Source organism: Tetrao urogallus (genome assembly GCF_951394365.1).
Source record: "Tetrao urogallus genome assembly, chromosome: 6".
Classification (NCBI taxonomy): Eukaryota; Metazoa; Chordata; class Aves; order Galliformes; family Phasianidae; genus Tetrao; species Tetrao urogallus.
The window spans coordinates 30,805,027-30,817,915 of record NC_136819.1 but is presented as its reverse complement, the minus strand read 5'-3'; the positions used below and the strand labels follow the sequence as shown (position 1 = coordinate 30,817,915).

General features: G+C 39.1%; 1 protein-coding gene across 1 annotated transcript; it reads left to right on the top strand.

Moving 5' to 3' along the window:
* Positions 1-298: 298 nt before the first annotated feature.
* On the top strand, positions 299-11,041 carry ARHGAP11A (Rho GTPase activating protein 11A; the record flags this gene model as incomplete). Its single annotated transcript, XM_079537892.1, has 11 exons — positions 299-424; positions 2,812-2,882; positions 3,195-3,291; positions 3,656-3,912; positions 4,415-4,575; positions 4,674-4,820; positions 7,173-7,340; positions 7,614-7,749; positions 8,078-8,186; positions 8,953-9,100; positions 9,480-11,041. 11 exons carry the CDS (start codon positions 299-301, stop codon positions 11,039-11,041), a joined length of 2,982 nt encoding a protein of 993 aa, XP_079394018.1.
* Positions 11,042-12,889: the final 1,848 nt, after the last annotated feature.

Here is a 12,889-nt window from a genome sequence, read left to right as displayed (position 1 = left end):
GGGTGACAGCGCCACCGTGCGGGCGCTGAGGCAACGGCCGTCCCGCGGCGAGGATGGCTCCTTAGGCGGCCAGCGCGATCGCCTGAAAGCGGCGCTGCGCGAGGCAGAGAGGCCACGAGGAAAGCAGGCGCTGCGGGGCCAGCCCTGCCCGGCCGTTGGGCGGCGGGGGCCTAAATTCGAACGGGAGGCGGCCAATGGGAGGCGAGGACGGGGTTGGCGCTGGGTTTGAGCCAGGCTGCGGCGGACAGTCTTTGGGGTTATGGTGTCGTGCGGGACCTGAGGGGCGGTGGGCGCGGGGATGGCGGAGCAGCGGCGCGGCCTGCTGCGGCTAGTGGTGCTGCAGGAGCTGCGCGCTTCCTACGGGATCAAGGTGAAGAGCGGGGCCTGCTTGGCGGCGGCGAAGCAGCCCGCGGCGGCCGCAGAGGTAGGAGACGGAACGTGGCGGCGGTCACGAGAGGGCTTGGTGGGTGCTGCGCGGTGCCGCCTCGGACCGCTCCCGCGGAGCCCGGGTGATCGGGGGCTGAGGGGCGGCTGACGGCTGCTGTCGCCTGCTGTCGCTGTGCCCGCGGTTAACGCGCTTGCCGTGCCCGCCGGCACGCGTGCTTCTGAGGGCCTGCTGCGTGCCCCTGGGCCGTGCAGCAGCTCCGCAGGTTCCCCCGTTTCGCTCACCTTAGCGTCACTCGCTGTGAAAGTGAAAGCTTAATCGCCGTGCCGTTTGCTGGAGTACGTAGGTATTACGTGGTTTCCAAAAGCTTTGCTTTTTTTCTTAAAGTTGACTTCTTAGAAAACAAAAACAAAACACCCGTGCCAATGGGTGTTTTGGTGCAGGTCTATCCTTCCTCTGCCTGCACTCTGAGGAATTCAATCCATCCTGTTACCTTCAATGCCTACTGCAAAATCGTTGAAAGAATTTTCTGTCTTGGTACTTCTGAGTTAAAACGTAAGTTGTCTCAGTAGAGAGCGATCTGAGCACCACAGAAGTCTAATTCAAAACATCAATCTCCTGGTCTGATTCAGAACATTAATCTCCTAAAATCTATTTTTCATATCAGGGAAGCAGTCATCACTACCCAAACCCTAAATAAGATCCCCGTGCAAGTAGTGTAGCACTAACAGTGTCAGCTTTCTGTAGCACTATTTCCTTTAAGGATACTATGAAATTCTGCAGTAACCTGTGGTCAAAGTCAGCTGAAGATATTGCAAAATTACGTGCTTGGGTTGGGGTATGTGGAAAAGGAGAGAGGAAGAGTAAAGCCAAAATGAACTTCCTCCCCCTTTTCAAAGTCAATGTAACGGATCTAGCTTTTTTTTTTCTTAGTATTGGAAGAAGAGGTTATAAAGACTGAACATGTATTGATGTATGCTTATAGAGTTTAAGTATTATAGGGGGAAGAAAATTATTATTAAGTAATAAATGAGCAAGGTAGGAGGTGGTAGAGAATAACATTTGTTTTGCCTTGTATCTCCTATTGCAAGGAAACAGGCGTAGTTTCAATTCAGTTCTTATAATAAAGCATGGCTTTTGATTTGACAACCAAAGCCTAGTAAAACAAGTGATGTCATGGAACTATAGAATGGCCTGGGTTGGAGGGGTCCTCAAAGACCACCCAGTTCCAACCCACTGCAGGGTTGCTACCCACTGGATCAGACTGTCCAGATATTGGTTACAAATTTTAAGTACTGAATTGCAAGATGCCAGAATTCTCTATTACATCATTTTGTAAACACAGAAATAGATTTTTATCTTGGAGTTAATTTTCTTTTTGTGTTTATGGTAGCTACATAGATTGCAACAACAGAAGCATTTTTTGCAGCTTATCTATCAGGTGATGTTTGTTCTCTGTAGGACAGATAGGCCAAAGGTGGCCTGTAGGGTTAGTTATTAACTATTTTCCCTATGTAGTCAGCACTTTGAATTTCAGGCATAGATAACTGAGAGTCTGCATTCATTTCTGAAAATAGAAGTATAAGTTGAGAATGACAGTGATCCTTTTGGGTTGGGGTGAGCTTGTGTTTTCTGTAATTTTAAGTAGAAAAGAGGTAGAGTAAACAAAAATATAAGTTGTTTCAGTTATAGAAGCTCACAATTTAATGTAACAACTTTGTAGTTACCTCAGATAAACATTTAAAACCAACAAAAAAAAAGAAAAAAAGTGAATACTGCAGGTGTATTCTGGTAATATGACTGAAGAGATTGCATGCTTTCTACTGTGTAACAAATACTCTGTCTTGTTACGAGGTGATAATTTTATAATGGTTTCTTAAGTATGCATACTAAACCCAAGAGCTCAGAAAAGTTCTCTCGACTGTTGGATTAAGATTAACCCTCACTGAAAGAGCAGTCTTGAGTGCCTCAAATGAAGAGAAAGTTTCTTTTAAGGAAGTTGTTATTCCAAGTTGTTGTGTTGGTTGGTTGTTTTGTTTATTTTGTATATTTTTAAAGGGAAATTTGACTTGAGCAATTTGAAAAAGGTGAGATTCTGGAAGAGTCTGTTAGTAATTACCCTTGCCAACTTTGTGGTCTTACAAGAAAACGGATTCTTTTCAAACTAAAAATAAGCAAAACTTGCTGCAAAAAATCCTGTATATTATTTTACGGTAACCTGGGGTGTTAGCTGCAACTAGAATCAACACAGGCTCTAACATTTACAGCTGATGGAGCTTTTCCTGAATATACTTCTTATTTGTATCCTCTGAAAGATTTTCTTTTTTGTCTAAACTATCCTTCTATTTGTGGAATACATATGTTTCTGTGATAACTTGTTAACAAGCCCATCAACTTTGCATAACACTGAGTTTGTTTTATTTTAGAGTAAAGTCTTTGGAACATCTTTTTATGCGCTGCCACAATCTCTGGTGCCAGAATATGGATATATTCCCAGGTAAATTGATGTTATTTAGAATTACACTTATTTGGTCGCTCTATAATTATGATATATGTAATTATGTTGGAGGAGGTATAATCCAGATTTGTTAAAGAGTGTGGGGGAATAGGAACAGCTCCACTTGGGAGAGGAGGGAAGTAGTACTTAGATGGGGATATCAGAGCCTTGGCTGCCCTTGTTGAATGTCTCTACACTTACTGTCATGGGGAAACAGTCCTATGCATTATGTTTTATCTATTTGTCATAAAGTGCCTTTTCTCTGAAAAATATATTCTGACGTTCAGAAGTATACTACTGTTCTGTCCTTAGCTTTCTTGTTGATGCCTGTGAATATCTGGAAGAGCATGTTCATACCGAAGGACTCTTTAGAAAGTCTGGATCTCTGGTTCGTTTAAAAGCATTAAAGGTATTCTCTAAAGCTTTTTTTTTTTCTTTCTTTCTTTACTTATGTCTCAATAGATTGTTCATCTTCCCAGATTAGCAGAAGAAGCTTGTGCCTGACCAAAGTTGTTAGCAGGTATAGATGCTGGACACTGTGATGGGATTTAGTGATGTTCTCCCCAGAAGTATGTGAACAGTGGAGAACCAATAAATAAAAGCTTCTTGTCTGATAGCATAATCTGTATCTCTTTATAGTGTAGGTGGGTTAAAATAAATAAATAAACAAAAAAAATATATAAGGCTGGTGCGGCCTACAGAATTAATGCATGATCTTAAAATCTGGCAGTATACTGAATACTTAAAACCATGTTTCTTCTGAACAATTTCAGAGTAAGCTGGATCAAGGTGAAAACTGCCTCTCAGCTGCACTACCGTGTGACGTTGCAGGGCTTCTTAAGCAGTTCTTTAGAGAGCTGCCAGAACCAATCCTTCCACCTCATCTACAAGATGGCCTTCTCAAAGCTCAGCAGCTAGCAAAGGGGAAGAAAGCTGCAACTATGTTGCTTTCGTGCTTAATGACTGACAGAACAATCGAAGCGCTGAGATACTTCTTCAACTTTCTGAGAACTGTGTCCTTAAGGTCAGTGTAATGTAAAGCAGTGACTGTAAATATTCCTAAATTCAGTGAACTTCCCTTTTCAGGCATACTTCCTGTGTTTGGTTTTGACTTGAAAACTTTCTTACTTGCAGCCATTTACTATAATTCTGGCACAGTCTTTTCCTTCCTAAATCTAAAGGGCTTTCTTACAAAACCTTCTTATGCTGGAATTTATCTTAGTCTTTCATAGCTGTGTTTATCCTTCAGAAAGTTGAGGAGCAACTTTAAACTAACGTAATCTCATACCTTGCATTTCCAAAAACTGATGGGCAGCTATAACATACTGAGTTCAACAAGTACAATTGCTATGCCTAGGTTGCATAAGCATACCCACTAATCTTGGTATGTGAGCACACAAATGAGTGGCTCCATTTTTTTTTTTTTTTTTCAACAGTGTTTGTTGCTTGCCCTTCTCTCCCTCTTTCTCTCTCTGCTGCTTATGTCCTGATAATTTGCATTAAAAAGTGCACTCTATTTTTTTTTTTTTAAGATCTAATGAAAACAGAATGGATAGTGGCAACCTGGCAGTGATTTTTGCTCCCAACCTCTTGCATTCGAATGAAAATGAAAAGTTGTCAACCAGTACAGAAAAAAAAATTCGTTTGCAGGCTGCTGTGGTGCAGACATTCATTGATCACGCAGAAGAAATTGGTAAGTGATACATGTTTATTAAGTTATCTTGTACTTACTTGTATGTAACTTTTTCAAATTTTAAAATAATTTTTAAAAATATTTCTTAATAAATTCAGGACAGGTACCAGAGTTTATCTTGGAAAAGATTCCTGCAATGTTAGGTGTTGATGCCTTTCAGTCTACTCCCTCATTGAGGGGCTATGAAGACAGTGAAAATGAATCTCCCAGTGAATGTAAGAGGAGGAGGCACCGAAGCGTTGGGGGTAAGTATGTTGTGTGAAAGGTTTAGCCACTGAAATGGGTTTTTTGCAGCTTCAGATATGCTGACCCTGGGCGGATTAGACTTTTGAAAGCACAGTATTTCTATGTAAGTTGGAAACTTGGAGTCAGATGTGATATACTGGACATTGTCACAGTTGTGTGTCTTGTGTATGTAGGATCATGAGTGTTTAGGGAAATGCACCATAGACTTGGCATATATTGCATATGTGCAGATTTTCTTCATCCGCTTTATTAATTTCAAAGTACTTTCCAACGTGTTTTATGTGAATACAGTTCATTATTACTGAGTTCTGAAATATTTAATGTAGGAAAGCAAATCTTTATATTGGGAAGCATTGATTTCAATGAGACTTGAAATTGAAACAACTCCTGCTGAGCTAGTTTAGTTGATTATTTTATTTTCAGATAACGCAGCTTTAATAGAAGAGATTTAAATACAGTTCGGTGAGTCTGCGCATTTCTAAAAGCTCTTGGTTTAACCATTTCTATACCTAGGTGGATAAGAAAGTGGTTTTCTATTGGTTTAAAAAGGTAAGGATGAGGAGAATTTCACTGAGACTTGTATTTCATTTTTTTCTTTAAAATGATGTAGTGTTTCTTACCTTGAAACTAAGAAGCTACATTGGTCATTAGAATTACGAGAACTACACAATTTAATTGTAACTATAATATGGATCTTATATGTACTGTTATAAAAATGAGTGTATGTTTAGCTAATGCTTGGAATATTTAACCTGACAACAATTGACTTTAATGCTTTGTTGCTGTGTATGTTTAGCCAAGGCGTGCTTTTGTGTAATATTTTTTGAAGAAGGGATGTCACCCAAGTTACAAAGTGAGAAATGTTTGTGAATGTTCAAATTTTGAGGAGAAGTAGTTAGAATTTGTTAAAACATTCTGTAGAATAGGTTCTGGTAATATGCAACATCTGTCTTCTCCAGATGTGATAAAACATAATATTACTACATTTCAGTGTACACTTATCCAAATCTGAGATCTGAAAACTGCCTGACAGCTACCTGTCACCATAGCTCTCCCACTGCAGCATTACAGTTTGCTGAGCTTTGCAAGGAACACGTAGAAATGCAGCTGTAGGTTGCAGGAGCGCTTAATAAAAATGCTTCTGTTTTACACTCTTGGAAGCAGGAAAAAAGGTAAAAGCTCATGTGTATTCTACTGGGATTCATTTTGCCTTTATTAAAAAACAAAAGTTGTGTATTAATTCTTTGCAAGACCAAAATTTCATTCTGTTATTTGGGCCTTGGATCAAAGTGCAAACCTCTTCTCAGGTACAAGAGAATTGCTTAGTGAGTTCTGTGAGAAAGTCTTGAATGAATACCTTCTGAGTGTACCTATAACAAATCAAGAAATTGGAAGCCATAGATCTGTATAACATTCAGTAGAATTCTTTGTGTATTTTTTTTTTTCCTAAGCAGAATTTTTCTGCCATTGCGAAAGCAATGTAAGTATGTTGATAAGATCTAGGCTGCGGGTTCCTGTATGTAAAACAGCCATTTAACTGATTTGTTTTAACTTGCATTCTTTCAGAGATATAAATTTCAGTTGAAAATAGAGCAAGACAAATTTCATATTTAAATTTGATTGCTCGGTGTGTCTTGCATTTCAGATATTGTTAGTGGAGCATTGAATAAATTTAAATCTAACAGAACACCCTCCACTACACCTCAGCAAGACAGAAGCGGTAGGTATTGGTGTATTTGTGCTAAATAGAGCGCATGCAGCATCTCCTGGATTTGTATGCTACATCCCACAGTGCAGCTCAAGAATTATAACTAAAGAGAAATGATTGCTTCAGTTGTGTAAAACTATGAATATAGATAGATTTCTGTTCAAGATACTGCATGTAGTTTAGCTATTGCAGCAGTGGGCTGGTTCTAGTATGAGTACTTTATGCTTTTCATCTAACTTGCGTTAAGGCTTCAGTAGCATTTTATTCTGACTTGAAAATTGAAGGACTTCCTTCAATTTTAGTCCTTCTTAACTTACAGGAAAATGACTGTGCTTTTTTTTTTTTTTGTACTGCCTACATTATTAATATGTGGCTTTGGATTTTCCTTTCTGGTACGCTCTGGTACTTCTGGTACACTAGCTTGCAAAGAAAACAACCAAGCAAAAAAAACAACTAAACAAAAATCCCCCCAAAAAACAAAATGGAACCAACTTAGCTATACTGACTGCTTCCGCCTGTTCAAAATGCATGCACTTCAAGTTTTTACAGCAACTTCTGGGGTAAAGAACAATGCTGTGTTCTAGTAGTAAACTCTTACCCTTTCAAGCTGTTGTTGAAAAAATTTTGGTTTTGTTATTTTCAGTCCTTTCATCTCTGACTCCAGTGGTTCTTACTCCAAGTATTAAGCGTAAGCTTCCAGCTGATTGCTCTCAGGGCTTGTCCAGCAAGAAGAGAAGATCTTTTAAGCACGGTTTTGGTTTTGAGCTGTTACCAAGCAGTATTTTTAACAGCAACTCCACACCAGCATCAGGTAAATACAGTGCCTTAATTATTTCCCTTTGCTGCTTGAAGTGGTTGTTTTTCTGTAGTGCGCATTTTATTACAACTCAATTCTTCTATGAATGCTTCAAGCAACAGCCCCATTTAACATTAAACAAAATGGAAGTCAAAGTAACTTCAAGTCATCACTGCAGAAAATAAGTAAATTGTCTGTCTACTAAGACTCTTTTTCTGTGCTATGTTATCTGTTAAGTATCTATTTGAAAACTTAATTATTCTAAGATCATGTATTTTGTTCCTGCAGTTCAGTTTGAAGCAAGCCCTAGTGTGTCTCTTGAGTCACCTCAGGCTTCGTTATCTCCTTCAACATGTGGTGAAAATCGTTTGTCTAGCACAGGGAACAGAAGAAGTAAAAGACTTGCAAGCAAAAAGTTGTACAGGTGATTAACCTTAATTCTCAAATTGATCTAACTTCCTTGACTGTGTGGAGGAGGTTAAAAACCTCATTCAGTTTTTAAAATGATTTTTTTAAAAAAACACAACAGACTTTTATAGTATTTTTCAAAATCATAGGCAGTAAAATCTAGTTCAAAATATTTATTAAAAAAAAAAAAAAGTATCATAGTGGCTTCAAAGGGAACCTTTCTGCGCCTACTAAAAAAGCTTGATGTGAGGGCAATAGAAGTCATCAAAGCAGAGGAAAGAAGTGTAAGAATGTTGTCATTGCCCTCCTAAAGAGTTTTCAGTGTCACTTCTTTGTCTTCCCAGGGCTGAATCAGGAAAAACAGGTTGCTTTTCTCCAAAGATTAGCCGAAAAGAAATGGTTCGTAGGTCATTACGCTTGAAGTTTGGTTTGGGGAAAAGCAGTAGGGATGTGGTAAGTATGCTGCTTTTATTACAGTGCAAACTTTAATCAGAAGTCTTGGGCTCTGCTTTTCACTAGCTGGAAGGATTTGATTGTGAATGGTGGGGTAAGAGTACAACTGGATCTGCTATCTAGTGCAAGAAGCTGTATGTTTGTTTCCATAGTAGTAAGTGATCATTGCATTGGGTTTGGCTGGCGTGGAACAAGAGGCTGGCACGGGACACAGTTGTGACAGCTGACCTTGAAGTGACCAGAAAGACCAGTATTCCATGCTATATAATGTCACTCTTAGCAATACAAATGAGGTGAAATATTTTCTAAGTGGCCAGTGCTTAGAAAGTGACTGGTCATAAGTCTGCTGTTGGTGAACAATTGCTTTTGCATCACTTATGAGAGTTTTTGTGAGGCTTTGTTTGTTTTATGATGGTGTATTTTTTTCTCTTTTCCCATTCTAATTCTCTCTTGTGACCTGCTTGAGATAGAATGAGCAAGCAAATGGATAGGGGCTTATCTGACAGCTGGAGTGAACCCAATGCAGTTGCAATCAGTAGTTCTGACCGTTTCTGAACCTCTGATTTTGCAGAGGCTGTGTTTACAGTCACTATATTTAGAGAGTGGTTAAGCCTACCTTGCTGCAGGTAGGCTTCTTTCTGTGTAGGTCTACAGAGAACTGAGGAAAGATGAAGTATGGCCAGGAAAAAGCTGCTGCATACCTTTATCCTGGTGGTCTTTATAAATGGAATTCCATTTTTTTTTTTTTATTTTATTTTCTTCCAAGAATGTTGCATCAGGATGTGCAGTTGGTAATAGAGCTGAAAATATTGGAAGGCGTCTTGCCGGTCAACAGAATTGGGAAAGCAGAGCTGAATGTGCAAAAAGAGGTGTACTCTTCAGCCCATGTATCAATGAAAAAGTCTCTAGGAAAGGTAAATATCTAACATAAGTGGGAGGGTGAAATTTTCGTAAGGACAAGTAACCTCATATAGAGAATAATTGGATTAAAAATGTTTCTAGCAAGTAAGTTAAAAGCTAGTGAATGTTAGTGGCGTCTGTGGGGGAAAAATTGGTTTAGGACAAGCTTTTGTTTTTAATGTATCTTAGTTCTCTTCTGGTTAAGCATGATGAGATGTGAAAAAAGATCATCCTGAAGAAGAACTGAAATTCACATCTCTAAAATGACAGAGTTTAATGGCACCTTTAAATTCAATGCTGCTATAGTAACATTTATTAGCAAAAAGTTTTCCTATAATGGTCATTTTAAATTGCAAGACATTGTCATTAAACACCTCCAATCTTTATTTTAAGGTTCAAAGAATGTGAGCAAGTCAGAAGAAAACTTGTTAACTCCAAAATGCCACAACAAAGCTGTTTACAGAATGTCATGGAATAGTCCTACTGTTACAGATTCTCAGGAGATCAGCAGCAATGAGGGAATTCTGCCAGAAAACAGTTCTTCAGAATGTGCTTTTGTATTTGAAAAGCTACGGGTTCTTCCAGATGAATGCAGACTTGCAGCTGAAGATCAACAAGACAGCAGGTTAAAGCTTTGTGAAGAAGCAAATAATTCAACTGCAGAAACATTACTGAAAGTTAAACAGGCTTTCTCTGGGTCTGGAAGTAATCTTCACCATCTGAGAGCTGATAGAAAGTCATCTTTCTCAGGTGTAACAGATGAAACATTAAAGGAAACTCTGGGTCTCACAGGGCTCAGTCCAGAGAAAGAATTGGTAGCTGGAGTTTCTCAGAGTCCAGCAAAGGTAGAGTCCAGAGAGCTGTTCCACCAGCAGTGTCAATCCTGTGATATTGATAAACAGCAACCAAAAAAAGATGAAATGAAAACTTTGGAGAAAAAAAGCTTCCGAACTTCTCTTGAGATTGAACTTCAGGTCCAGAAACCAGATATAAGAAATGTGATAGATCTCTGGCCAGTACCTGTGTCACAGGAAGAAGACAATTTGGCTGTTCAGAACAGTTCATCAAAAGATGACTTAAAATTAGGTTCCTTTGGAAGAAAAGAGGAACTAGAGCTACCGCATTCACAAACAGCTGAAAACGGTACGGTAAAATGCTGTAGTTCAGAAGAAGGTACTGCTAAACTTCCAGGGACAGGACAGCTTCCTGCATTGCAGTTGCCTGTACCAGGAAATGAAGTGGGCAACCAATACTTGCAAGCTGAAAATTCTGCTAAAACTTTAAGTAAGGCATCAACTGTTCCTGACCACGGAAAGGTTTCTGACCACATACAGTGGTTTAACAGGCTTTCATTAAATGACCCAAGTTCTGCAAGCAAAACTAAACCACCTCTTAAATTCCAGCGTACTCCTGTCCGGCAGTCTGTAAGAAGAATTAACTCCTTATTGGAGGCTAACAAAAGACCTATAAGCTCTCAGCTCAGTATAGTTAGTGATGTTGGTTCACCACTTGTAAAATCTTTGAGCTGTGATTCTGCACTCTCTTCCTGCACAGAAAAACCCAATAAGAATTCCAGTGCTTTGTCACTCAAGAGCGAAAGTACACTTGACCAAGTTTCTACATCTCATAGTCAGCTTGACTTAACATCCAAACCACGCTGCAGACATCTGCATCTGTTAGACAAGCCTGATGGTTCTGTAAGAACTGCTGGAATCTACAGACAGAAAGTGACTGTTCATCCATCAAAGTCTGTTCTAGAAGATCTAACCAATCAGGAAACGGTGAAGTCTTGCTTAAAAGTTAATACAGATGTAAATATTCCAGATTTTGCTCCAGAAAAATCTACAATCATAAGAAGTGCTCCAGGAAAAGAAAAAGCTCGTTACAGAGGCTCTCCAAAGAATCCAATATCTAAAGTGAAACTGCTGCCAACTGCAAAACCAGTAGACTTGTAGGATTAATTATGATTGTGAAACGGGGTTATTGTAACTTGGTTAACCTTTTGGAAAATCTACTTTGTTTTTGTGATTTGTACAAGTCTGTACCTTGTACGTAACACTTTGAGGCTTAAGTTGAGGTTTTTTTACTTATGCTTCTTTTATAACTGCTAGTCAGTTTGTTCAAATTGATTTGATTTTCTTTTTTTTTTTTTTTTTTTTTTAGTGTTTTTATGAATGTTTGCATTTGTTGCTTGTTTACCTCAGCTTCTGAAAGCACACTGTGTCCCAGAACAAATCTTGCGGCATTTAGCCTGAACACCAGTTACAAACAGACCTAACAGACATGTAAAAGACACATCTTGGTGCTGCGTCTTGTTGATTTCCTTTACTTCCTAGTTTCAGGCATACTGTAGCACTATTTTGATGTTTAAGTTGGGCTTATTACCAATTCTCCTTCTGAGAAATTTTATTTCTATTGGAGTGGAAACTCAGGCAGTGAAAAGTCTTAATTTCTTCAGGCGACGCCTTCTGCAATATGAACCAAGAATCTTCAGTTGTGGGCAGTAAAATGTTTTACAGTGAAAAGACAGTCTTAACTTATTTCTAGAGCAATAGAATAGTGTGAACTAGATGGAGCAGAAGAAAATTTTAGATGCTGATGTTGCAAGGGAGGATGATTGTATGAAGCCATAGTCTGTCAAAAGTTGATTTGCACAAGCAATTGTTTACATCTTTTAAAATGAAAACTGTTTGTCATCAGTGGTAAGATTATTTAAGAGTGAACACTTGAAACTTGTTAGCTTTCTGTATGTGCAAATTGTTTGGCAAAATATAAGAGCTGAAAGCACTGGATACTTCTGGTTTTAATAAAACCATGGGTTTTGTTCCTTCTCTGAGCCCATTCTTCTATAGTGACTTAGAAGTTTAGCGTATGTTGTCATATACACAAAGACTGCGCAAGCATCAGTGAGTAAGTCTGAAAGTGCTGAAATCAGAAATAGTTCTATTCTGGCTCTCAAAGATGCGTGTTGGTGATTTTCATTACTAGCAAAAGGCATGGTATAAAATAGTTCAGCAAGAGTAGGCTTTTACGGTGGTCTATCAATGGCAGGTCTGGTTCTGCTGCTTTTCTCGGTCCCCCTTCTTTCCCTTATTTGGGGTGGGTGTCAGAGCAGGGGTCTGTAGCAATTATTCAGTGTACAGTAGCAATTATTCTAGATTCTGTTTTTAGCTGTCATGCAAAGAGTTGGAGGAACATGTAGTTTGTGAGTATATATTGCTGCTTTTATTCATTATTTTCTTCCATAAGTGTTGAAAGTTGTTCTTGTGTAATGTGAAGGCACAACAGATCTTTGCAGAAGTCTATCAGTTGCAACTGATCTGCTTCTTGTGCTTCAGAAACTTTAAGCTTTCAGAACTTTCGTCTGTACAGTAAGATGCTACAATCCAAATTCCAAGTTATTTTGTCAGCGTTTCTGGGAGTAGAAATAGCAGGTTCAGGATTAAGCAGTAGAGACCTGCACTGGGCAAGTTACTGACATGTAGAAAGGGACCAGAAGGTAGGAAACGAGCATCAGTCACCTGCTGAGAGCAATTCCTGGGTCTATTGTGCTCTCTGAAGCATCGAGGCTGGGGGTTTCTGTAGATATCTCCATTCTAAAATTGAAAGGCATGAAATTCACATTAGCAGCAGTTAAGTTACACGAAGCAGTCATTATATAAAACAGTTATTAGAAATGATTGTTTTGCTGAGTGCTAAGAATTACAGACCAGATACAGAGAGATCCCTTTAGAGTCTTTTTCTATTAGCGGCAGCTCGAGCTGCTGTTTGCTGATTCGATTACACTGCAGCTCTTTACCTGC